We start from the raw sequence: 25,008 nt of genomic DNA, 5'->3' as shown, positions 1-25,008 counted from the left end.
AGTTTCCAAAATAAAAGTAATAACTGATGGAAGACGGCCCCAAGTGTCTTGTCCAAGAACGCAGACAGGTCTGTCAGTTGACAAAGGTAGTAACAGCATTTTTGTTATTTTGGTTTGCTTTCTTTGAATTCAAGGTCAAATCTGAAGAAAACGTCCATCCAGCATGATGTCAGGAAAATCCTTCAGTTAACCATCCAGAACAGGTGGCTCTGTGTGATAGGACTTGGACTACCAATATATAGACCAAGGTTCAATACCAGGTCTGTGCTTCAGGTCACTTGTCTGTGACCTTGGACAAGACCTTTTTTCTGCAGTGTCTGACTCCAACATCTATAAATGGGTACGATCTTTAGTTGGGGAAGTAATTTGGGATGGACTATTCAAAGGCTGGTTCTATCAAGAGAGAGTTGTAGATTCTTACGTAATGTTATCCAGGGACAAGCATCATACCGATGGGCTTCATGGCCTGTATAAGATGCCTTCAGTTACATATGGAACCCTCATGCCAACAGCGCACTCACACAAAATTACGCTTGACTTTGAGGTTTACTTACACTGTGACCTTCAAAAAGCACTAAATTTATTTGAACTGCCCCTAAAATTGGTGTTGACTTAGCCAAATCATAATTTTTTTCAGTGATCCAGTCGCCCCATGTCTCTTCAGCTCACTCCACACATCTTCACTTTATGTGAAATGTCTAAACTCTCCCACTGTTCTGCAACTGATCACGGCGCCATTTTCGGAGTTTTGACAGAAAGGTTGCTTCAAAGTGGTTGATGTAAACAACTTGTATCACTGCCTGCCCAGCTGGGACGTCACCACACCAGGACTCCAGGCAAGCAAGATTCAGGGATTGAATAATATGACACCAGGAGTGCTTTTTCTGGACGAACATCAGTGAGGACCAGCACCAGGTGCAGTGGGAAAGGGCTCCTTGTGACCTTTGTGTTCACAAAACCTGCAGCAGGACAAGATGGAATACAACCAATTTTTGCACTTTTGTTATTGTTGGAATAAGATTTCCTATGGTTTTAGAGCATCCCATCTGTGATTTAATTTTTTCGCTTCCCAGATGTGGAAGCTCAAGTGAACTTGAGAAAAAGAAACAAATCATGTTAAGCTTTGTTCCCTTACTGGTGCATAGCAAATCTGCAAAGTCAACAGTCAAATGTGGTACCTACCACTTTTTGTTAAAACACGACATTCACTGATGACATCACCATGTCCGACAACGTGAAATTTTTAAAACTTCAACCGGCCTTACGGTGTGCAACGCCACGACAAAGCTGGTCCAGCTATATACACGTATGAAGCGTATAAGCCCAGTGATGCACTATAACATAGTTTGTGTATGAACGCGTAGATAATTACAATACAAACATTTACAAATTTGGAAAAAAAGTCGCTGATTGTGCCTCGAGATCCTGTTACATGCAAAGAATGTGAGAGATCTCCACAAATACACAAGATTCTTTTGTATTTATACCTCATGCTCGAGATCAGTTGTAGTATTGTACATATGCTACTACACTGTCTCCAGCTGTAGTGAGAAAATGGAGCGACCGCGCAGAGAGAAGGAGTGACTGTTTAATAAGGCATTAGACTTGTCGAGGGCCGGGAAAACGAGTGGGACGGCGCTGTTGTATGAAATGTAGAAAAATGTGGGGAATGAAAGATGAGTGTGCTGCATCAAGAACAACAATGAAGAACATTTTGCTGTTAAAAGAATATTTTCCTACTTTGGCAAAAAACAAAATGATTTTGTAACAGCTTTAAGAAGAGCCTTTGACAGGTTTTGTTGTTTTTTGTTCATCAAAGGCCTCTTTGATTGAAGTAGGTATAGTACCGTAAAGTCCACAAAACAGGCGAAAATAGCCGAAACCAGATGTCGTCTACATTCGTGTCCACATCTACAACCAAATCCTGAAAATAACAAGACTGGCAGCGGCTCTCACGTCTGTCCAATGTCTCAGTTTAGCTCCTCTGGTCGAGTCTTTGACTGACTCTGCATTCACGTCTGTCCTTCTGAGGAGTGTGAGAATGTAGGACGTAACAGCACTGTGCAAACTGAAAAGAAAAAACCCGAACCAAAACAACAGTTGGCCTTTCTGTCTGTGAAAAATTATTTCACTCAGGTGAAAAAGAGAAAAATAGAAATAAAGGTTTCTTTAGAAAGCTAAGGTGGTGCTTCACATTGCACCACGTATCTCAGGCTATTTCTTTTATTCTGCGCATGTAGTCATGCAGTTCTTCTGGGTCTTGGAAGCCCATGTCCTGGCAAACCCACTGAATGTCCTCTTCATCTGCTATGGGGATGGAGTTATATGGCAGCTCCTCCGTAGGAAGGGTAGTGAAGGTGGTAAACTTGACACGCTTACGCTTGGACGTAGGGGAACTGGCCTCTTCGCCATTCTCCTTCGTGGAGCCCCCAGAGCTGCCGTCTCCCCGCCCGTGTACCTGGCTTTGAACGCTAGTCTGGGAGCTGCCGCTGCTGTGGTGATCGGCGTGGCAGCAAGTCTGAACCCCCTCCAACGGGTTACTGGAACTTTCCACCTGCTGTGGTGACAGATCACACTGTGCCCTTAGTGGCTGACCGTTACCCAGAAACACCCAGTGGTGGGAATGATCCATGTTGGCCTGACCTTCAGGCGGAATGCGCTTGTGGCGGTATTTAAGGACAAAGACGATGCAGTTAATGAGAAAGACTAAGATGGCCAGGCAGAAGACTCCCAGCAGAGCGTACATGCCGATCTCAAGGTCAGTCATGTTGCGAGGCGAATGGACAAAGTCGTCTTCTTCTTCATCACTCTCAGTTGGGCTCTCCTGGTTGCTGATGGTCGGAAAATTGGTGTAATCAATGGGAACACTAGCAGGCTGTTCATTAGATGTCTCATAAACTCTTCCACTGATGTTCGGATCAATGATCGGCCGCCTGGTCATGGGAGCCAGCTCGATCTCACCCTCAGTGGTCGCCTCTTCCTCAGAGTCTTCCTCTGGGCCAAAGCGGACCTTGACATAAACTGCGGCAGACGCAATGACGCTTTTGCGTTTGGTCTTCTGGCAAGCCTCGCAGATGGTCATCTCCACTCGTACCATCTCACCAGATCCCTCCCCTTCAGCCACCATGACAGGCCAGCGTTGCTGAGGCTCCTGGGATACCGACACGACTTTGTCGTCGAGTGTGGAGGCATTGAGGTTGTAGTCTTTGGAGTCAAAGCAGGTCAGAGTGGCGGCTGTGTTGTCGCTGAAAAACATCCAAATGGACAAACTGGCCTCCTGTCAGACACAAAGAACGTTTCTTTAATGCTGCAGGCCAGAATAACTGAATTCTAAAGTGTCATAACAATGTGACAACTTCAACAATCTGTCCATGAAGCACTACGAGTTCTAAAGGTGTGTGTCAATCACAACACAACAGTTGCTTGTTCTCACTCAGATGTTTGTTTCAAATCACAAGGAAAGCATATTATTTTTCATGTATCTGGTTAGTTGAAACAAACCATAATGGACTGAACACATCACAAATTTGTAGGTGGAACTTCAGACGAAAACATATTAATACTCAAAAACAGCTGATACAACAAATACAGCCAGGCCTGTAATTATTTGGATAGCGACGGCTTTTGTGACGTTGCTATTATACACCAAAACAACAGATTTGAAATTAAACAAAGTGTTTGTAGTGTCGACTTTCAGCTTTATTCCTACAGGTCTGTTTTGTTATTACAGTCATTTTGAGATATAGTCTCCTGCCATTTTCAGAGGCCATAAGTAATTTGATAAACTACATGTATTATTGTGAGGACAAGATGTTATTTTTACAGCCAATTTTCTTCCGAAAAAGAAGGGATGGACACATTGAATGATCATTAAGAAATACAAACAGTATGGTACTATATGGAAATATAACTCAGCCACATGGGGTGGACATGGGTGCCGGTCATAAGCCCAGGTTAATGAGAAAGTTCAAAGCAGGACACCATAAAGGTTGATACTAGCCTGGAACGGTGGAGATATACTCTGGAGAGAAGGGGAATGAAACTCAGAAGGAGCAAGAATAAGTACATGTGTGTGAATGAGAGGGAGCTCAGTGGAATAGTGCAGTTGTACAGAGTGGAGGTGGTAAAGATAAATGAGTTTAAATACTTGGGGGCAACTAGTAATGGAAAGTGTGCTAGAGAGGTGAAAAACAGAATGCAAGCAGGTTGGAGCAAGGTGCCAGAAGTGATGTGTCACAGAAGGTTATCTGCAAGACTGAAAATGAAAGTCTACAAGACAGTAGTGAGACTAGCTATGTTGTATGGCTTGAGATGGTTTGGACAAATGCAGAGTAGAGACCCAGGGTATATAGGGAGAAGGATGCTGAGCCACCAGCATCCTGAGGAGAAGAGGGAAGCCAAAGAGGAGGTTTATGGATGTGCTGAGGGAGGACATGCAGGTGGTTATTGTGACAGAGGAAGAAACAGAGGACAGGGTGAGACGGAAATGGCTGATCTGGTGTGGTGCCCCCTAATGGGAGCAGCTGTAAGAAGAAGAACATTTGTTGGGAGTAGGCAGTTCCTAAATTCTGAATGATGTGAGGGAAGCCACCAAGATGCTCAGACAACTCTGACAAAATTACAGACTTTTGCGGCTGTGACTGGAGAAGCGGGTGAAGTGTTATGGTGGAGGCTCAAGTCTCCCATGTGCCTTCTGGCAAGCTTGAGCTGAAATGTCATGTCTTCTATTTGGTTAGACTCTTTCTCTCCGATTGTTCTGTCTGAGTTATTTTCATTAGTTACTTCCTCCAAACCATCAACATGTCTATTAGACCCCATTCCTACCAGGCTGCTCAAGGAAGCCCTACCATTAATTAATGCTTCGATCTTAAATATGATCAGTCTATCTTTATTAGTTGGCTATGTACCACAGGCTTTTAAGGTGGCAGTAATTAAACCATTACTTAAAAAGCCATCACTTGACCCAGCTATCTTAGCTAATTATAGGCCAATCTCCAACCTTCCTTTTCTCTCAAAAATTCTTGAAAGGGTAGTTGTAAAACAGCTAACTGATCATCTGCAGAGGAATGGTCTATTTGAAGAGTTTCAGTCAGGTTTTAGAATTCATCATAGTACAGAAACAGCATTAGTGAAGGTTACAAATGATCTTATGGCCTCAGACAGTGGACTCATCTCTGTGCTTGTCCTGTTAGACCTCAGTGCTACTTTTGATACTGTTGACCATAAAATTTTATTACAGAGATTAGAGCATGCCATAGGTATTAAAGCCACTGCGCTGCGGTGGTTTGAATCATATTTATCTAATAGATTACAATTTGTTCATGTAAATGAGGAGTCTTCTTCACAGACTAAGGTTAATTATGGAGTTCCACAAGGTTCTGTGCTAGGACCAATTTTATTCACTTTATACATGCTTCCCTTAGGCAGTATTATTAGAAAGCATTGCTTAAATTTTCATTGTTACACAGATGATATCCAGCTTTATCTATCCATGAAGCCAGAGGACACACACCAATTAGTTAAACTGCAGGAATGTCTTACAGACATAAAGACATGGATGACCTCTAATTTCCTGCTTTTAAATTCTGATAAAACTGAAGTTATTGTACTTGGCCCCACAAATCTTAGAAATCAAATCAAATCAATTTTATTTATATAGCGCCAAATCACAACAACAGTTGGCCCAAGGCGCTATATATTGCATGGCAAAAGCCATACCATAATTACAGAAAAACCCCAACAGTCAAAACGACCCCCTATGAGCAAGCACTTGGCGACAGTGTGAAGGAAAAACTCCCTTTTAACAGGAAGAAACCTCCAGCAGAACCAGGCTCAGGGAGGGGCAGTCTTCTGCTGGGACTGGTTGGGGCTGAGGGGAGAGAATCAGGAAAAAGACATGCTGTGGAAGACAGCAGAGATCAATCACTAATGATTAAATGCAGAGTGATGCATACAGAGCAAAAAGAGAAAGAAACACTCAGTGCATCATGGGAACCCCCAGCAGTCTAAGTCTATAGCAGCATAACTAAGGGATGGTTCAGGGTCACCTGATCCAGCCCTAACTATAAGCTTTAGCAAAAAGGAAAGTTTTAAGCCTAATCTTAAAAGTAGAGAGGGTGTCTGTCTCCCTGATCTGAATTGGGAGCTGGTTCCACAGGAGAGGAGCCTGAAAGCTGAAGGCTCTGCCTCCCATTCTACTCTTAAAAACCCTAGGAACTACAAGTAAGCCTGCAGTCTGAGAGCGAAGCGCTCTATTGGGGTGATATGGTACTATGAGGTCCCTAAGATAAGATGGGACCTGATTATTCAAAACCTTATAAGTAAGAAGAAGAATTTTAAATTCTATTCTAGAATTAACAGGAAGCCAATGAAGAGAGGCCAATATGGGTGAAATATGCTCTCTCCTTCTAGTCCCCGTCAGTACTCTAGCTGCAGCATTTTGAATTAACTGAAGGCTTTTCAGGGAACTTTTAGGACAACCTGATAATAATGAATTACAATAGTCCAGCCTAGAGGAAATAAATGCATGAATTAGTTTTTCAGCATCACTCTGAGACAAGACCTTTCTAATTTTAGAGATATTGCGCAAATATAAAAAAGCAGTCCTACATATTTGCATTATTTGCGCACTGAAGGACATATCCTGATCAAAAATGACTCCAAGATTTCTCACACTATTACTAGAGGTCAGGGTAATGCCATCCAGAGTAAGTATCTGGTTAGACACCATGTTTCACCACCTTCCTGGGCCACCGCACGGTGGCCCATGCAGCTTTGGGACTCTCAGACCACGTGATGGTCCACTTGATCCCCACGTACAGACAGACACTAAAACTCTGTAAACCTGCTGTGAGGACGTCTAAAGTGTGGAGCAATGAAGCTGTAGAGGAGCTACGCGCGTGCTTGGCCACCACGGATTGGGATATGTTCGAGGCTTCAACAGACAGTCTAGATGACTACACGGACACTGTGACGTCATATATTCATTTCTGTGAAGATAGCATCATCCCACAGCGTACCAGGGTGAGATACAACAACGACAAGCCCTGGTTCACACCTAAACTCCGGCAGCTCCGTCAGCAGAAAGAGGTGGCTTTCAGAGAAGGAGACAGAAACAGCTATAGAGGTACAGATTTAGCAAGGAGGTGGCAAAGGCTAAATCCATGTACAGTTCACGTCTGCAGCAAAGGTTCTCTGCCAACGACTCAGCTTCTGTGTGGAGGGGGTTGAAAGAGATCAACTACAAGCCTAAAGCACCTCGTTCTATTGACGACCTCAAGCTGGCCAACGACCTAAACGTCTTCTATTCACGCTTTGAAGACAAGGACTCACACCTCCCCACCCCCCACACAACTGGATATTCAAACACTCTGGACCTCCCCCCTCTCACTGCTGCCCTCCCCCTCCCCCCGTTGCCCTCTCGGTTCAAGAGGAGGACGTGAGAAGACATTTCAAAAGGCTGAATCCACGTAAGGCCCCGGGCCCACACTGTGTCTCTCCTGCCACCCTGAGACACTGTGCTGATGAGCTGGCCCCAGTCTTCACGGGGATCTTCAACACCTCCCTGGAGTCATGCCATGTTCCAGTCTGTTTCAAGTCCTCCATCATAGTTCCAGTCCCCAAGAAACCACGCGTCACTGGACTTAATGACTACAGGCCTGTGGCTCTCACGTCTGTAGTCATGAAGACCTTCGAATGCCTGGTTTTATCCCACCTGAAGTCCATCACCGACCCCCTCCTGGACCCCCTGCAGTTTGCCTACAGTGCCAACAGGTCTGTAGATGATGCCATAAACCTGGCCCTACACTCCATCCTGCAGCACTTGGACTCCCCAGGAACCTACGCTAGGATCCTGTTTGTGGACTTCAGCTCTGCATTCAACACCATCCTTCTGGCTTTGCTCCAGGACAAGCTTTCTCTGCTCCACGTGCCCGACTCCACCTGCAGGTGGATCACAGACTTCCTGACGGACCGGAGTCAGCATATGAGGCTGGGAAAGAATGTCTCGAACACTCGGGCTCTCAGCACAGGATCTCCACAGGGCTGTGTCCTTTCCCCTCTGCTGTTCTCCCTCTACACTAACTGCTGCACCTCCAGCCACGACTCTGTAAAGCTCATCAAGTTTGCGGACGACACCACCCTCATCTGACTCATTTCGGATGGGGATGAGTCTGCCTACAGGAGGGAGGTGGACCGGCTGGTGACCTGGTGCAGCAGCAACAACTTGGAGCTCAACGCCCAGAAAACAGTGGAGATGATCGTGGACTTCAGGAAAGCCACAGCCCCCCTGCCCTCCCTCGCCCTCACCAACAGCCCCATCACCACTGTGGACTGTCACCGCTTCCTCAGCACCACCATCACCCAGGACCTCAAGTGGGAGTCAACCATCAGCTCCCTCATCAAGAAGGCCCAGCAGAGGATGTACTTCCTGCGGCAGCTGAAGAAGGCCAAGCTGCCTGTCCAGCTGATGGTGCAGTTCTACCCTGCCATCATCGAGTCCATGCTCTGCTCCTCCATCACGGTGTGGTACGCCGGGGCCACAGCCAGGGACAGACACAGACTGCAGCACATTGTGGCCTCTGCTGAGAAGGTGATCGGCTGTAGCCTTCCATCTCTCCGCGACCTGCACGTCTCCAGGACTCTGGGCCGAGCAGGTCGGATCATAGCCGACCCTTCTCACCCTGCACACGGTCTGTTCAAACCACTCCCCTCGGGCAGGAGGCTACGGTCCATCCGGACCATAACCTCCCGCCATAAGAACAGTTTCTTCCCCTCTGCCGTTAGACTCATGAACACCTCATAACTCACCTTAACCTTAACTCTGTCACTTTATCATTTTATCACAAAGACAATGTACTTTGGTTTTTAATTGCACTCCTCCCACTGCACTGTTTTTCTGTTTTTCTGTTCTTCTGTTGCACACAGCCTTTCATATTTCATATTTTATCTTATTTTGGCACATATTTTATATTTTATCTTAGCATTTTATATTGCTCTCTCCTTAATGTTGCACCATTATATCAAAGCAAATTCCTAGTCTGTGAATCCTGTTCATTGGCAATGGCAATAAACTTCTTCTGATTCTTCTGATTCTGATTCTAAATGTCAGACCCTCCGAGTGCAAGTAGCCAAAGTATTGCATTCCAGGTTAGGCACATTCCATCTTTCCATGTTCCATAAGATTGTATGCTGTGACGTGTCCTCAAAGTAGTAAATTTGTAGCTAGTTTTTGTCACTTTTGGGAAATATGGATGGGGACTATATATTTTAGTAATTAATATATAAATATGTTGTTCATTCGGCTGCTCCCGGTTTTGCTCAGGGTTGCCACAGCGGATACAGCCAGATCCGCATGGGTAATTGGCACAAGTTTTACGCCAGATGCCCTTCCTGACGCAATTCCAGTTTTGCGTGGAGAAACACACACAGCCGCTGGTGTTCCAAAGTGGTCTCCCATCCAAGTACTAACCAGATCCTGCTCTGCACACAGTTGTAGTCAAAGGTTTACATACCCCAGCAGAATTTTAGACTTTTTTGGCCATTTTTCAGAGAATATGAATGATAACAAAAAACTTTTTTTTTCACTCATGGTTAGTGGTTGTGTGAAGCCATTTATTATAAAATAACTGTTTACGCTTTTTAAATCATAGTGACAACAGAAACTACCCAAATGACCCTGATCAAAAGATTACATACCACAGTTCTTAATACTGTGTATTGCCCCCTTTAACATCAATGACAGGTTGGAGTCTTTTGTGACAGTTGTGGATGAGGCTCTTTATTTTGTTAAAGCTGCCCCTTCTTCTTGGCAAAAGCCTCCAGTTCCTGCAAAATTCCTGGGCTGTCTTGCATGAACTGCACATTTGAGATCTCCCAGAGTGGCTCAATGATATTGAGGTCAGGAGACTGAGATGGCCACTACAGAACATTCACTTTATTCTGCTGTACCCAATGACAGGTCCACTTGGCCTTGTGTTCTGGATCATTGTCATGTTGGAAAGTCCAAGTATGTCTCATGTGCAGCTTCCAGGCTGGTGAGCGCAAATTTTCCTCCAGTATTTTCTGATAACATGTTGCTTTCATGCTGCCATCAATTCTGACCATGTTTCCTGTGCCTTTGTAGCTCACACATCCCCAAAACATCAGCGACCCACCTCTGTGCTTCACAATAGGAATTGTGTACCTTTCATCATAGGCCTTGCTGACTCCTCTCCAAATGTAACATTTATGGTTGTGGCCAAAAAGTTAAATTTTGGTCTCATCACACCAAACGAATTTGTTCTCTGTGTTGTTTACATGTTATAAGTGGGATACTTTGTTGCATTTGCATAGTAATGGCTTTTTTCTGGTGATTCGACTATGGAGCCCATTTTTCTTCAAGTGCCTCCTTGTTGTACATCTTGAAATAGCCACACCACTTTTTTTCCAAAGAGTCCTGTATTTCAGCTGAAGTTATTTGTGGGTTTGTCTTTGCATCCCTAACAATTTTCCTGGCAGTTGTTGATGAAATTTTTGTTGGTCTACCTGACCGTGGTTTGGTTCCAACAGAATCCCTCATTTTCCATTTTCGCAGTTCCTTGGATATCTTTTTATATCCCTTTCCTGTTTTATACAGTTCAATTACCTTTTCCCACAAATTCTTTGACAATTCTTTTGCTTTCCCTATGATTCAGAAACCAGAAATGTCAGTACAGCACTGGATGAAAGATGCAAGGGTCTGTCAGGAGCCCAGAAACTCACTAACTCACTGACCTTTTTTACACACACACAAACACACACACAAACACACACACACACACACACACACGGATTACAAGCAAACAGATCATGTGGATGGTTACCTTTTGTCGCTATTCAAACCCGTTTGTGTCAGCTCGTGTGCATGTTATCAGGCCAAAATCACCAGGGTATGTAAACTTTTAATCAGGGTCATTTGGTTAGTTTCTGTTGTCATTATGATTTAAAAAGAGTAAATACATTGTTGACAATAAATGGCTTCATACAACTACTAGCCATGAGTGAAAAAAGTTTTTGTTTTATCATTCATATTGTCTGAAAAATGGCCAAAAATAAAATTCTGTCAGGGTATGTAAACTTATGAGCTCATTGTGCATATATATATATATATATATATATATATATATATATATATATATATATATATATATACACACCATGGTCAGTGAGAATTCCATGTCTGGCGTGCATTATTTTTGTGTATACGCACACATAGTTCAGCAAGTTAAGTCACTGTTATAATCACTCCGCTCTGGTTGCCACCAGCGGTGGGCACAGATAACCAAAAAATTAACTTCGATAACAGATAAACATAACTGAAAAGTTATCTATGATAAAGATAAAACGATAAACCACCCAAAAATGTATCGAAGTTACAGATAACCGATAACTGATAAATTCCAGTATTATCTCTGGTACATTTGCAACTACTAATAAACTGTACTTGAGTTTTAACATCACGATCGCGTCTGGTAACAACAAAAGTGACAACAAACCCAAACAATGAACCCACACTTCTGTCTTTGAACAACTTGCTTCCTACTGGAAGCTCTTGTTTACTACATGGCTTCCAGCACAGACGCAAGCTGAGAGCAGCCACAAAGCCCAGCTCTCTACCAATCACAATGCTTCGGTCAGGCGGAGGTCTTGGAAAATAAAGCATTGCTGACTTATGGTTTTGATTTACAAATAACATTAATACCAATAGAATAACTCCATTCATGTTAATTCTGTCATTTGTACAAAGTTAAAATATAACATATATATTCGCCCTATTGACGTTTCAAATCCCACAAAACCTTGGAGAGGTCGCTGCGCTGTGAGATCTCAGTAACACTGAGAACTGCATTGAGACGCTCTGATCGGGCTGCACACAGACAACACCATTAACATCGCAACATAAAACTATTTTTATATTGTGCCTAAAACTCTTGTGAATATATTCTCTGGGTTTATAGACGTTGTTATTGTGTTTATTTTATGTAAACATGTGAGAATCAAAGGCTGTCTCTCCGTTATTTTCAATGGGAGCTGCTGTGAGCTACAATCGCTTCTTGGTCATGCCGTTCTGGGGGAAAGTGAAGTTTGCTCTTTAACGTCTTGATTATTGTTCTTTACAATACTGTTTGTCCTCTTTGTTCGAGACTAATATATGTCTGAAATTCGGTTTGCGTTTATTCAATTCCACGCAGATTAAACGTAACAGACACGGATTATTTGTTATAATTGTTTTAGCAAGTTTTCAAGGTATCATGCAGCAGTCTCTTATTAACGTGACGAAAAGCATAAAAAAATACATTGTTGCAGTATAATATTAATTTATAACTGTCATCGTGTTGATTCTCTATATGTTGTTGTCGACTGCAGCGACTCTCTGGCACACAAGGGATTATGAGATACGTCAATAGGGGGAATGAACACTACTGGCCAGTAGATGGCAGGAGAGACCTTGAAAACTTGCCAAAACAAAATTCCAAATAATCCGTGTCTGCTACATTTAAGATGCGTGGAATTTAATAAATGCAGACACAATAACAACGTCTATAAACCCAGAGAATATATTCATGAGAGTTTTAGGCACTAGAGTTTAATGCTGTTGTCCGTAGAGCCTGATCAGAGTGTCTGAAATGCATTTCTCATGTCGTGAACGTACTGAGATTACCCTATCCTACCCATAATACACTGCTGGGCACAGCGTATATATCCACACTAAAACCTTAAAAATTAGCGCATTACTTTGAAACTAAAACATATATCTGATATTTTCACTTTATAAAACTTCAGACACAACATTAATTTAAATAACTTGTCCAACATTAATTTGGTTAAAAGTTGAACCATAAGTTAAAAATGTATGCCTCTGGATGACTTGGGTGATATTGCCTGCATATCAGTATGAGGTTAAGAGAAATGAGTTTTTATTTTTGTTTGTGACCAGTTCTCCGTTGTCTGCAGAGGATGGAGCAGTTTCTTCTTAAAGCAGCTCTTCTCTGTTTTGCAGAGGGTAGAACTACACATCAGCTACAAAACATTTAGCAGGCAGGTGCTCAATTGATTTTAAGTTTTATAAATATTTGTAGCTGTTCAATTTTATTTACCACGTTATTGGTCTAAAAATTATCGGACAAAAATTTACTGCAAGATAATTAGTCAGATAATGGTTTTTAAAGTTATCTAAAAAGATAATCCGATAATGAAAACACTGTTCGATAATTATCGGATTATCGGAACTTTGCCCACCACTGGTCGTCACCATAGCAATGCGCAAATCAGTTGGCGCAGATCAACTGTGTTTTGACAGGTGAATGACAGAAACGTGATAAAACATGGATTTCCAAGTGAATTTTAATATTTTTGGCCAAAATAAAACATTTGAGGAATGGAAGGCGGAAGAGAGCAAACGAGAAGAACAGCAAAAGCAATGGCATAAAGATTTAACATCGGACAAACTGGACAAGATTGAAGACAGGAAAGAAGAAGAGAACGGTTCTATCCTTGCGGGCTGGGAGCGCTCCACATCAAAACAGTGAGTGTAGTTTCTGGACCTGTTGCCAGTTTGCCACAGCTCCACACAGCAGAGAGGGGGACGGTGTGAGTGGCCCGAGCCCGCAGACTCGGTAAGCACATCTGAGACAAAATATCTTGAGACTGGTATAAAATAGTCCCAAATACTCACACATTTTTATCAAGTTCTGTTAACTTAAATAAATATTTGTGTGTTAGCTCACTGTGTGGGACCATGGTATAAGCGGATTAAACAACTCGAAGCCGTGCATTATACGGTTTGAATGCACGTCGCAGTGTTTTAGACTCCGGGTCGTGCATTTAAACCGTATACAGTGGTCCCTCGCTATATCGCGGTTCACCTTTCGCGGCCTCGCAGTTTCACGGATTTTGTTTTAGTGCAATTTTTCATGCTTCTTCGTCTTTTTTTTAACAGCGCATTGTGTTCTGTGTCCTCATCAGGCAGGCCGGTCGGCATCACCGCGATTGCTCTCACTGCCTCCGATGCGCTTACTGAGTCTGTGGGCTCGGTAAGCACCAGAGCAGGCCACTCACACCGCCCCACTGTGCTGTGCAGAGTTACGGCAAAAATCTGGCAACAGGTCCAGAGACTACGCTCGCTGTTTTGATGCAGAGCGCTCCATCAGCCTGCAAGGATAGAATTCTTGCGGGAAAAATCCACAGTGCTGCATGGTCTCGGTAACCGCAGCTGCAGAGCTCCGTGGCCACTGAGAGAGGTTTGTATCTTTTTAATGACTTGGATTCTTTACGGGTCCCGCATCCGTCCCGCAACGGAGACACCGGAGGCAGTGAGTGAAGAAAGAGCACGCGCACTGTGTTCATCTTCTCGCCCAGAAGAAAAAAGAGCGCCAACAACTACCCATAACTGTGTTCTTCACTCGGAAAAAGGCACCTGCACCGAGGTGACATTCAGTGGAAAAACATGCTGCAGAGCGGCACCAGGACGCAGAAGTGCGATCAGAGGAACTGTGACTCGTAGGTTGATCGTTACAATTGAATTCGTTAGTTCTAAAAGCCATCATAATTATTTATAGGAAAACGTTCTATTTTTATTTCTCAAACAAACATTTGGGCCTGAAAACAGGTTTTGATATTTGGTTTCATTCTATAATACTGGACTTATTTTTCTTTGAGCTTTGAGAGTGTTTACACAGGAGAGAAAAGTGAGAAAATGTTAATGCCTGTTTGAGAAAAGTGTATAAAGTGCATAGTGAGGGGTTTTATTGCCTTAAAACATCTATAATAATTGTAAAAAATAATGCTTACTACTTCGTGGATTTCACCTATTGCGGGCTATTTTTAGAATGTAACTCCCGCGATAAATGAGGGACCACTGTAATGCACAGCTTCTTGTTGTTTAATCCATATATACGAGGTCTATTAGAAAAGTATCCGACCTTATTATTTTTTTCAAAAACCATATGGATTTGAATCACGTGTGATTACATCAGACATGCTTGAACCCTCGTGGGCATGCAAGAGTTTTTTCACGCCTGTCGGTTACGTCATTTGCCTGTGGGCAGTCTTTGAGTGAGGAGTCGTCCACCCGCTCGTCGATTTTTTTCATTGTTTAGGAATGGCTCAGAGACTGTTGCTTTGTTTGATAAAAATTTTTTCAAAACTGTAAGGCACAACTGAGTGGACACCATTCAATAAATTCAGCTGGTTTTCGGTAAAAATTTTAACGGCTGATGAGAGATTTTGGTCTGGTAGTGTCGCTTTAAGGACGGTCCACGGCGCCTGACGGCGATCTGCGCTTTCAGGCTCTGTTGATCCAGTAAGTCGTCAGAGAACAGAGAACTTTCAGAAGAAGTCGGCATGAGGAGTTTATTCGGACATTCCATTGTTAACGGACATTTTGTAATGAAAGAACGTGCGGGCAGAGTCGCATGTCAGGCTGGACCCGACCGCGGGGGGTCGCGGCAGGAAAAACACCTCCGTTGGAAATCTTAACGGGCAAGTTGGAACATGCCCAAGCTGTTAAACAATTTCTCAGTTACTCACTTGTTGAAAGCCATTAAAAGCCGCCTGAATTCTACAAATGGTTTTCAACACGGAGGTGTTTTTCCTGTCGCGGCGCACACAGATTTGCCGAGTCGTCACAGAAACGACTCGGCGAATTTGCGCGTACGTCTTTCATTAAAAAAATGTCCTTAAACAGTGGAATGTCCGCATAAATTCCTCATGCCGGCCTCTTCTGAATCTTCTCTGTTCTCTCACGATGTCCTGGGTGAATTAAGCCTTAAATTAGGATGTTTTCAGCTCGAAACAGGCCGACGACAGCGCCTGGAAGCGCTGCAGGACGTCCCGCTCCGTGGGAAGTCCTTACACCGACAGAAACACCCCATAATCTCTCATCAGCCGTTAAACTTTTCCCAGAAAACCAGCTTAATTTCTCGAATAGTGTCCACTCGGATATTCCTCACAGGTCCAGAAAAAATTTTGATAAAGCAACGCATGCCGTCTCGAGCAGCGTGTGAAACAAAGGAATTCAGCCGAGAGGGCGGGACCACATCTCACTCAAGGCCTGCCCACAGGGAAATGACGTCACTGACACACGTGAAAAAACTCACGCATGCGTACGAGGGTTCAAGCATGATTGATGTAATCGCATGTCATTCAAATCCATATAGTTAAAAAAAAAATAAAAGGGTTGGTTTATTATCTAAGAGACCTCGTATATATATATATATATATATATATATATATCCAACAAGCAAAAAAAAAAAAAAAAATCTAGTCTTTAAGAGAACAGGTTGCTGATCAGCCTCCCACCACCAGACGTGATGACATCGTCACATAATCTAGTGAATTTAATGACATTTCAAAGAGCCAATAGCAACTTCTGGGGACAGTTTGCTTGGCAACACTGGCTGTGATGCTGTGACTAAGGAAGCAACAGGCAAAATCTGCTGCATGCTGCACAATCTGTCCAATCACAGCCACTGGAGTTGGTGGCTTTCCTCACCTAAACCCAATCAGATTTGTAATATACTTTCTAAAAAAGTTTTAAATAGGACTTTACAGTGGTTAAAAAGAACACATCTCCTCTCACTGTGCCTCTTTATTAATGTGATGTGTATATATTTCCGTGAAGTTGCTTATTTGCTCTGATTTGTGTGTTATGGCAACATATGAAAACATAAATGTAGCAGAAGCAGCTTGGAATATAAAATAAGCATATGGAGAAAAACACTCCTGTGGAAACGTTCTTCTGCGGGTGCGACTGTATCAGTTTTAGCAGTAATAACACACTTGGCTTTCATGAATAGCTTATTGAGTTGCTCGTTTAGGCGGCAGCGTTGAGTCAATCACAGCTATAGCGAGGCTTTATGAGGAAACTTCAAACACTTTCAGCTCCTCATCAAGTGGAAAAGAATCCAAAGAGACCTTGATTGTCTAGAGTTTATGTGTTTGATTCATTTCTGGAGTAATAGAGGACATTTAGGAAGTTTTTGCTGTGAAACTGAATCAAATGGCTTGAAATAGCTGCAGTGCTCCTCCGAGAACTCCGCCGGCCGAGGAATTGGCTGCCTTTTATGGCCCGGCCTTGGAGAGCACTTAGGACAATACATTACAATAATTAAATTTCAAGGTGGCCAAGAAGCGGAAAGCAAGAAGAATTGGAATTTAATGCTAGCTTCTCTTCCGCTGATGCTTGATGTGATTGTCAATGCATTTTGAGCAACTTGCAGGCCAGTGAGAGGACACAGCGGAAGAATACAGACGCACTTCATCCGCCGTCCAGTGAAGATACTCTGCAGACGTCCTAATCCACCGTGAAGACACATCGGTTAAGAGAGAAGCACATTATTGGTTTTGCTTCACCTAATATCACTGCATTTCTTTTTTAAGTAATAAAATATTTTTTTCTGTCACATCCATTTTTTTTTCTTTTGGTTGCCAGATCACAAAAAAACTAATGAACTTTTAATGAAAAAAGTTTAGAGGGGTTTGGAATAGATGCCATTAAAAACTTGGAGATTTCAACTGCGATCCAAAACTGTTTTAAAAAGGTGTTAAGCAAAAATAAATAAATAAATAAAATAAAAAAAAAATAGACTAGATTAGAAAACTTTCGCTGTGATGAAAGAAAACTGGCTGTAAAAGTGATGATTTGTATAAACTATAATCTTAATATTTACGGCCTGTCCACATGGAGATGAGTTTAGGCGTAGCTGAAACAGTTTTGTATCGTATTGGCGTTTCATCCACACAAAGTTTTTGAAAACGGGTCAAGGCCTTAGTTTATGCTTAAATCTGCTTTACATAGGATGGGGATTGTTGAGAGATGAAAAAATGGCCAGATCTCTCAACGATCTTTCAATGAGCGCTCAGCAATCACCAAACTCTCTCAGTGATCTCCACGGTCGCCACAGTCTCCTCAAAGTTTTGACTCAGTCCAAAACAATCTCTGAATGACCTCCAAGGGAAGTGATTTCTCAACAATCTCTCGGTGAATGCTCAACAATCACTCGGTGAATGCCCAACAATCTCTCAATGATCTCATTGATCTTGCAGTGATCTCTATTGGTCACATAACGGGACCTCAGCAAACTCTCAACAGTCGCTGCAGGAGGCTACAAAAATTGCATTTTTGATCACACAATGAGTGCACAAGGATCTCCCAAACATTGGCTGAAATTCCGAAATGGTTGGTGTGATATTTTTGTTAAACCCCTTGAATTAAAGGCAGATGCTTAAACGACAGACACATCTTGACTGTTTCATTTCAACTCCATTGTGGTGGTTTACACAGGTAAAAATGACAATGTTGCTCTTCAAATACCTATGGTCCTGACTGTGTTTCAGTCAGTTTCTTCAATCGTAATTTTCAGACACATTGGAAAATCCTACAGCTAGCCAGGCCCCTGCAGTCGGTGCGGACCAAGGTAGCTTAGCCGCCGTTAGTTCCCCTCCAGCAGATCCAGAGCAGCCGGGAAAGCAAGCCAACTGGGTGACTGTGAGGAGGAAGCGTAGTCCTAAACAGAAGCCCCGTGTACACCACCAACCCGTTCACATTTCTAACTGTTTTTCCCCACTCGGCGACACACCCGCCGAGGATCAAACTCTGGTTATTGGCGACTCTGTTTTGAGAAATGTGAAGTTAGCGACACCAGCAACCATAGTCAATTGTCTTCCGGGGGCAAGAGGAGGCGACACTGAAGGAAATCTGAAACTGCTGGCTAAGGCTAAGTGTAAATTTGGTAAGATTGTAATTCACGTCGGCAGTAATAACACCTGGTTACGCCAATCGGAGGTCACTAAAATTAATATTGAATTGGTGTGTAACTTTGCAAAAACAATGTCGGACTCTGTAGTTTTCTCTGGGCCCCTCCCCAATCGGACCGGGAGTGACATGTTTAGCTGTATGTTCTCCTTGAATTGCTGGCTGTCTGAGTGGTGTCCAAAAAATGAGGTGGGCTTCACAGATAATTGGCAAAGCTTCTGGGGAAAACCTGGTCTTGTTAGGAGAGACGGCATCCATCCCACTTTGGATGGAGCAGCTCTCATTTCTAGAAATCTGGCCAATTTTATTAAACCCTCCAAACCGTGACTATCCAGGGTTGGGACCAGGAAGCAGAGTTGTAGTCCTACACACCTCTCTGCAGCTTCTCTCCCCCTGCCATCCCCTCATTACCCAATCCCCGTAGAGACGGTGCCTGCTCCCAGACCACCAATAACCAGTAAAAATCTATTTAAGCATAAAAATTCAAAAAGAAAAAATAATATAGCACCTTCAACTGCACCACAGACTAAAACAGTTAAATGTGGTCTATTAAACATTAGATCTCTCTCTTCTAAGTCCCTGTTAGTAAATGATATAATAATTGATCAACATATTGATTTATTCTGCCTTACAGAAACCTGGTTACAGCAGGATGAATATGTTAGTTTAAATGAGTCAACACCCCCAAGTCACACTAACTGCCAGAACGCTCGTAGCATGGGGCGAGGCGGAGGATTAGCAGCAATCTTCCACTCCAGCTTATTAATTAATCAAAACCCCAGACAGAGCTTTAATTCATTTGAAAGCTTGACTCTTAGTCTTGTCCATCCAAATTGGAAGTCCCAAAAACCAGTTTTATTTGTTGTTATCTATCGTCCACCTGGTCGTTACTGTGAGTTTCTCTGTGAATTTTCAGACCTTTTGTCTGACTTAGTGCTTAGCTCAGATAAGATAATTATAGTGAGCGATTTTAACAGCCACACAGATGCTGAGAATGACAGTCTCAACACTGCATTTAATCTATTGTTAGACTCGATTGGCTTTGCTCAAAATGTAAATGAATCCACCCACCACTTTAATCATACCTTAGATCTTGTTCTGACTTATGGTATGGAAATTGAAGACTTAACAGTATTCCCTGAAAACCCCCTTCTGTCTGATCATTTCTTAACATTTACATTTACTCTGATGGACTACCCAGCAGTGGGGAATAAGTTTCATTACAGTAGAAGTCTTTCAGAAGGCGCTGTAACTAGGTTTAAGGATATGATTCCTTCTTTATGTTCTCCAATGCCATATACCAACACAGTGCAGAGTAGCTACCTAAACTCTGTAAGTGAGATAGATTATCTCATCAATAGTTTTACATCCTCATTGAAGACAACTTTGGATGTTGTACCTCCTCTGAAAAAGAGAGCCTTAAACCAGAAGTGCCTGACTCCGTGGTATAACTCACAAACTCGCAGCTTAAAGCAGATAACCCGTAAGCTGGAGAGGAAATGGCATCTCACTAATTTAGAAGATCTTCACTTAGCCTGGAAAAAGAGTCTGTTGCTCTATAAAAAAAGCCCTCCATAAAGCTAGGACATCTTACTACTCATCACTAATTGAAGAAAATAAGAACAACCCCAGGTTTCTTTTCAGCACTGTAGCCAGGCTGACAAAGAATCAGAGCTCTATTGAGCCGAGTATTCCTTTAACTTTAACTAGTAATGACTTCATGACTTTCTTTGCTAATAAAATTTTAACTATTAGAGAAAAAATTACTCATAACCATCCCAAAGACATATCGTTATCTTTGGCTGCTTTCAGTGATGCCGGTATTTGGTTAGACTCTTTCTCTCTGATTGTTCTGTCTGAGTTATTTTCATTGGTTACTTCCTCCAAACCATCAACATGTCTATTAGACCCCATTCCTACCAGGCTGCTCAAGGAAGCCCTACCATTAATTAATGCTTCGATCTTAAATATGATCAATCTATCTTTATTAGTTGGCTATGTACCACAGGCTTTTAAGGTGGCAGTAATTAAACCATTACTTAAAAAACCATCACTTGACCCAGCTATCTTAGCTAATTATAGGCCAATCTCCAACCTTCCTTTTCTCTCAAAAATTCTTGAAAGGGTAGTTGTAAAACAGCTAACTGATCATCTGCAGAGGAATGGGCTATTTGAAGAGTTTCAGTCAGGTTTTAGAATTCATCATAGTACAGAAACAGCATTAGTGAAGGTTACAAATGATCTTCTTATGGCCTCAGACAGTGGACTCATCTCTGTGCTTGTTCTGTTAGACCTCAGTGCTGCTTTTGATACTGTTGACCATAAAATTTTATTACAGAGATTAGAGCATGCCATAGGTATTAAAGGCACTGCGCTGCGGTGGTTTGAATCATATTTATCTAATAGATTACAATTTGTTCATGTAAATGGGAAATCTTCTTCACAGACTAAGGTTAATTATGGAGTTCCACAAGGTTCTGTGCTAGGACCAATTTTATTCACTTTATACATGCTTCCCTTAGGCAGTATTATTAGACAGCATTGCTTAAATTTTCATTGTTACGCAGATGATACCCAGCTTTATCTATCCATGAAGCCAGAGGACACACACCAATTAGCTAAACTGCAGGATTGTCTTACAGACATAAAAACATGGATGACCTCTAATTTCCTGCTTTTAAACTCAGATAAAACTGAAGTTATTGTACTTGGCCCCACAAATCTTAGAAACATGGTGTCTAACCAGATACTTACTCTGGATGGCATTACCCTGACCTCTAGTAATACTGTGAGAAATCTTGGAGTCATTTTTGATCAGGATATGTCATTCAATGAGCATATTAAACAAATATGTAGGACTGCTTTTTTGCATTTGCGCAATATCTCTAAAATTAGAGCGCTTCGCTCTCAGACTGCAGGCTTACTTGTAGTTCCTAGGGTTTTTAAGAGTAGAATGGGAGGCAGAGCCTTCAGCTTTCAGGCTCCTCTCCTGTGGAACCAGCTCCCAATTCGGATCAGGGAGACAGACACCCTCTCTACTTTTAAGATTAGGCTTAAAACTTTCCTTTTTGCTAAAGCTTATAGTTAGGGCTGGATCAGGTGACCCTGAACCATCCTTTAGTTATGCTGCTATAGACTTAGACTGCTGGGGGGTTCCCATGATGCACTGAGTGTTTCTTTCTCTTTTTGCTCTGTATGCACCACTCTGCATTTAATCATTAGTGATTGATCTCTGCTCCCCTCCACAGCATGTCTTTTTCCTGGTTCTCTCCCTCAGCCCCAACCAGTCCCAGCAGAAGACTGCCCCTCCCTGAACCTGGTTCTGCTGGAGGTTTCTTCCTGTTAAAAGGGAGTTTTTCCTTCCCACTGTCGCCAAGTGCTTGCTCACAGGGGGTTGTTTTGACCGTTGGGGTTTTTACGGCTTTGGCTTTGCCTTATAGGGGTGGTGGCCAAGTGGTTAATGCACTTGGTTTCAGTTCAGAAGGTTCCGGGTTCAAATCCCACCCCTGCCACATTTCTCCATGTAATGTGGAGTTGCATCAGGAAGGGCATCCGGCGTAAAACTTGTGCCAATTCAACATGCAGATCCACCTTGGATTTGCTGTGGCGACCCCAAGTGCAAAACAAGGGAGCAGCCGAAGGGACTTACTATTGTATGGCTTTTGCCTTACAATATAAAGCGCCTTGGGGCAACTGTTTGTTGTGATTTGGCGCTATATAAATAAAATTGATTTGATTTGATTTGACATTTCCAGGTATCAAGAAACTTCAAAATCCAGAATGTGCATGTGGATCCTGAACACCACTGAACACACTGGGTTGTTGGAGGTATGCATGCTGCTGAGGACTGTCCAAGTTAGAAATGTCCTTGAACATATCAGACGTGTTTGGAGAAACTCAGCTAAACTGGAAATTGCAGAGAAACAGCGCTGAGGACACTTAAGGGTTCAATGTGGGGTCTTTATCACGTGCTGTTGCTAACAATGCTGGCTGCAGCTTAAAAGATTTGGAACGTAAATTTGTTACGCAGAGGAGAAAGCGGTGCTCATTGATGTAGAACCACGGAGGGGATTTGCAAACATACTTCGCTTTATCGCTGTCGAAACAGAAAGTAGGAAATGCCCTTCTACATTTCCATCATACACACAAGTTGTTGGCATCAAGGTGAAACCAGTTTGTGTTTAAATCTAAAGCTGCTCTTGATGTACCTGTTTGGGAGCTGTGAGGGTATGGAGGCCCGTTGCCTTGGCAACCATGGTGTGGCTGTTTCCAGGGCTGGGTTGGAGCGACAGGGTCAGGCCCGAGATGGCGTGAACACGCAGTTCCGTGATGGAAACCTTGTCATCGGTGACAGAGAACGGCGACTCTCCCAGTACGGCGTCCATCGCTAGCGGCGACTCCACCTGCAGAGAACAGAGGCCTTTTTATTGCATCTCCATGAGACAGACAGACATCGTTTAAGATGACAGCAGACCCGGGCTTTATTGTTTCTTTGAGGCTCATGAACCCACTGACAATCCAATTTTGGATCAAGGCACTGTTGTTTGCTTTGGTTTATGTGTCAACGAATCTCTATCTATAATGGCGCGAAAAGCCACTTGAGACAGAATCCATCAGCAGGCAGACAGCGAGATACAATCTGAGGCAGCTGGCGAGAACAAACACTCGTGTCCATCTTAAGTGTCACCACACAAAACTTCCAAACTCTTTGAAGCAGCCTCACTTCTTTCAGGTGGCTGTAATACACTTTGAGTGCTTTTAAAATTACAAGCGCCTTGAACAAAGTGGAAAAACCGATCAGTGAGGAACTGCTGCATCCTTCAGATCAAGAACCTTTTCCACCTTAAACGGCGGGGGTTGTCCATTAATCACAGTATTGTAGCCCACGGCAGCTTCTTGCTCCTCGTCAAGTAGTCCTCCCGAGGAGCAGAACAGGCAGCCAAGCATTCATGAGCTGACCTTTTGGCCAAAAAAAAACTAGTTCACAGTGAAGAAATAGTTCGTTCCTGGACAGAACCAGCAGGTAGCCGGACCTCAAGTGGTTGATTACATTATAAGTGGATCTCCATGGCAACAAAAAGGTTAATGGTATCTCAACCACCTGTAGTGTAAAGAGTAAATGCATATGTGGCCTGTCCAATCCCACTGTGCTATTTACATTAAGACACAGGGCTTAAAGGGTTTGGTTTTAAGCCGGTCTCCCAATGAAGATTTCTGACCCCAGACTGTGTATGCTGTTGGCAGGAAAAAAAAAGGCTTTGGTTTTTATTTTGTCCGTGCATCATGAAACAAGAGCAATCAAAGATTTCTGACGTCCACCAAGGGTTGAAGAGGATTCAAAACAAAACAATTGTGATTCACATCATGACCCAGACTTTGCTTGGATCCGGATTCCACAACACAATGCAATAATTGCATCATGATCCACAATGGACCAACTAATCATGATGTTGCAATCTGATATTTAATTCACAAGCTGAAACAAAATAGTGTCTTCCTGATCTTTGTTTTACATTGTGATGTCGTATCTTTCTGCTCCAGAACTTGCATATTAAAGCAGATCACTCCCAACAAATCCTGAGCCAGAATCCAGATCCAAATCACCTCCAAAATTCAGTATAATAATAGCTATCTGTGTTGCAAATCTGGTGAGAATCCTTGAAGTAGTATAGATGTAATCCTTCAAAGCCTATAGAAAGAAAAATCTTGATCAGAATACAGATCTGGATCACCTCCCAAATTTAATGGAGTCTTCCATGGCTTAATATCTATTTGTGGTGAAAAAGTCATAAAAATCCGTGCAGTAGTTTTGACATAATCGTTGGCAGACATAATAAATAACTTCTGCATGTTAATTCTCCTGGTTCTTATTGTAATACTGCCCCTTACAAACAAAATCAATATATTCCTCAGTTTGAATTTATTGAAAGTCACACTGAAAACCAGGCCCGGGTCCCCAGAGACGCAGCTTCTGAGAGACCCTGAACATGGCAGACAAAATGGCTTTTATACAAGAGAATGTAGGCAGTACGGTGGGTGGGTTTTAGGCTCATAAACCTAATCTTACTGGCTGCCCACAGACAGAGGGGAAGCTCCACTCCTTGTCTTCAACCCACAGTTGTTTGGTACCTGGTGGAACCTAACTCCTTTGTTTCTGATCAGACCAGTTGACTTACATACTCAAACAGATGACTAAAACTCATTAAAAATATAACCATTTACGCATAGCAAATACT

General features: G+C 42.7%; 1 protein-coding gene across 2 annotated transcripts in view; it reads right to left on the bottom strand.

Annotated features, from left to right (window-relative positions):
• Positions 1-1,088: 1,088 nt before the first annotated feature.
• Positions 1,089-25,008, bottom strand: part of tmem132e (transmembrane protein 132E) — a 1,128,337-nt gene continuing 1,104,417 nt past the window's right edge. For both annotated transcript variants that reach the window (XM_034177754.1, XM_034177753.1), the window contains 2 exons: positions 22,981-23,175; positions 1,089-3,277 (listed from right to left, as the gene is read on the bottom strand). In XM_034177754.1, the coding sequence (XP_034033645.1) occupies positions 2,210-3,277; positions 22,981-23,175 (1,263 nt within the window). In that variant the 3' untranslated portion in view covers positions 1,089-2,209. The remainder of the gene's footprint in view (positions 3,278-22,980; positions 23,176-25,008) is intronic.

This window comes from Thalassophryne amazonica, chromosome 9 (assembly GCF_902500255.1).
Source record: "Thalassophryne amazonica chromosome 9, fThaAma1.1, whole genome shotgun sequence".
NCBI classification, from domain to species: Eukaryota; Metazoa; Chordata; class Actinopteri; order Batrachoidiformes; family Batrachoididae; genus Thalassophryne; species Thalassophryne amazonica.
The sequence above is the reverse complement of the archived record's forward strand: the minus strand, read 5'-3'. Positions and strand labels throughout refer to the sequence as shown.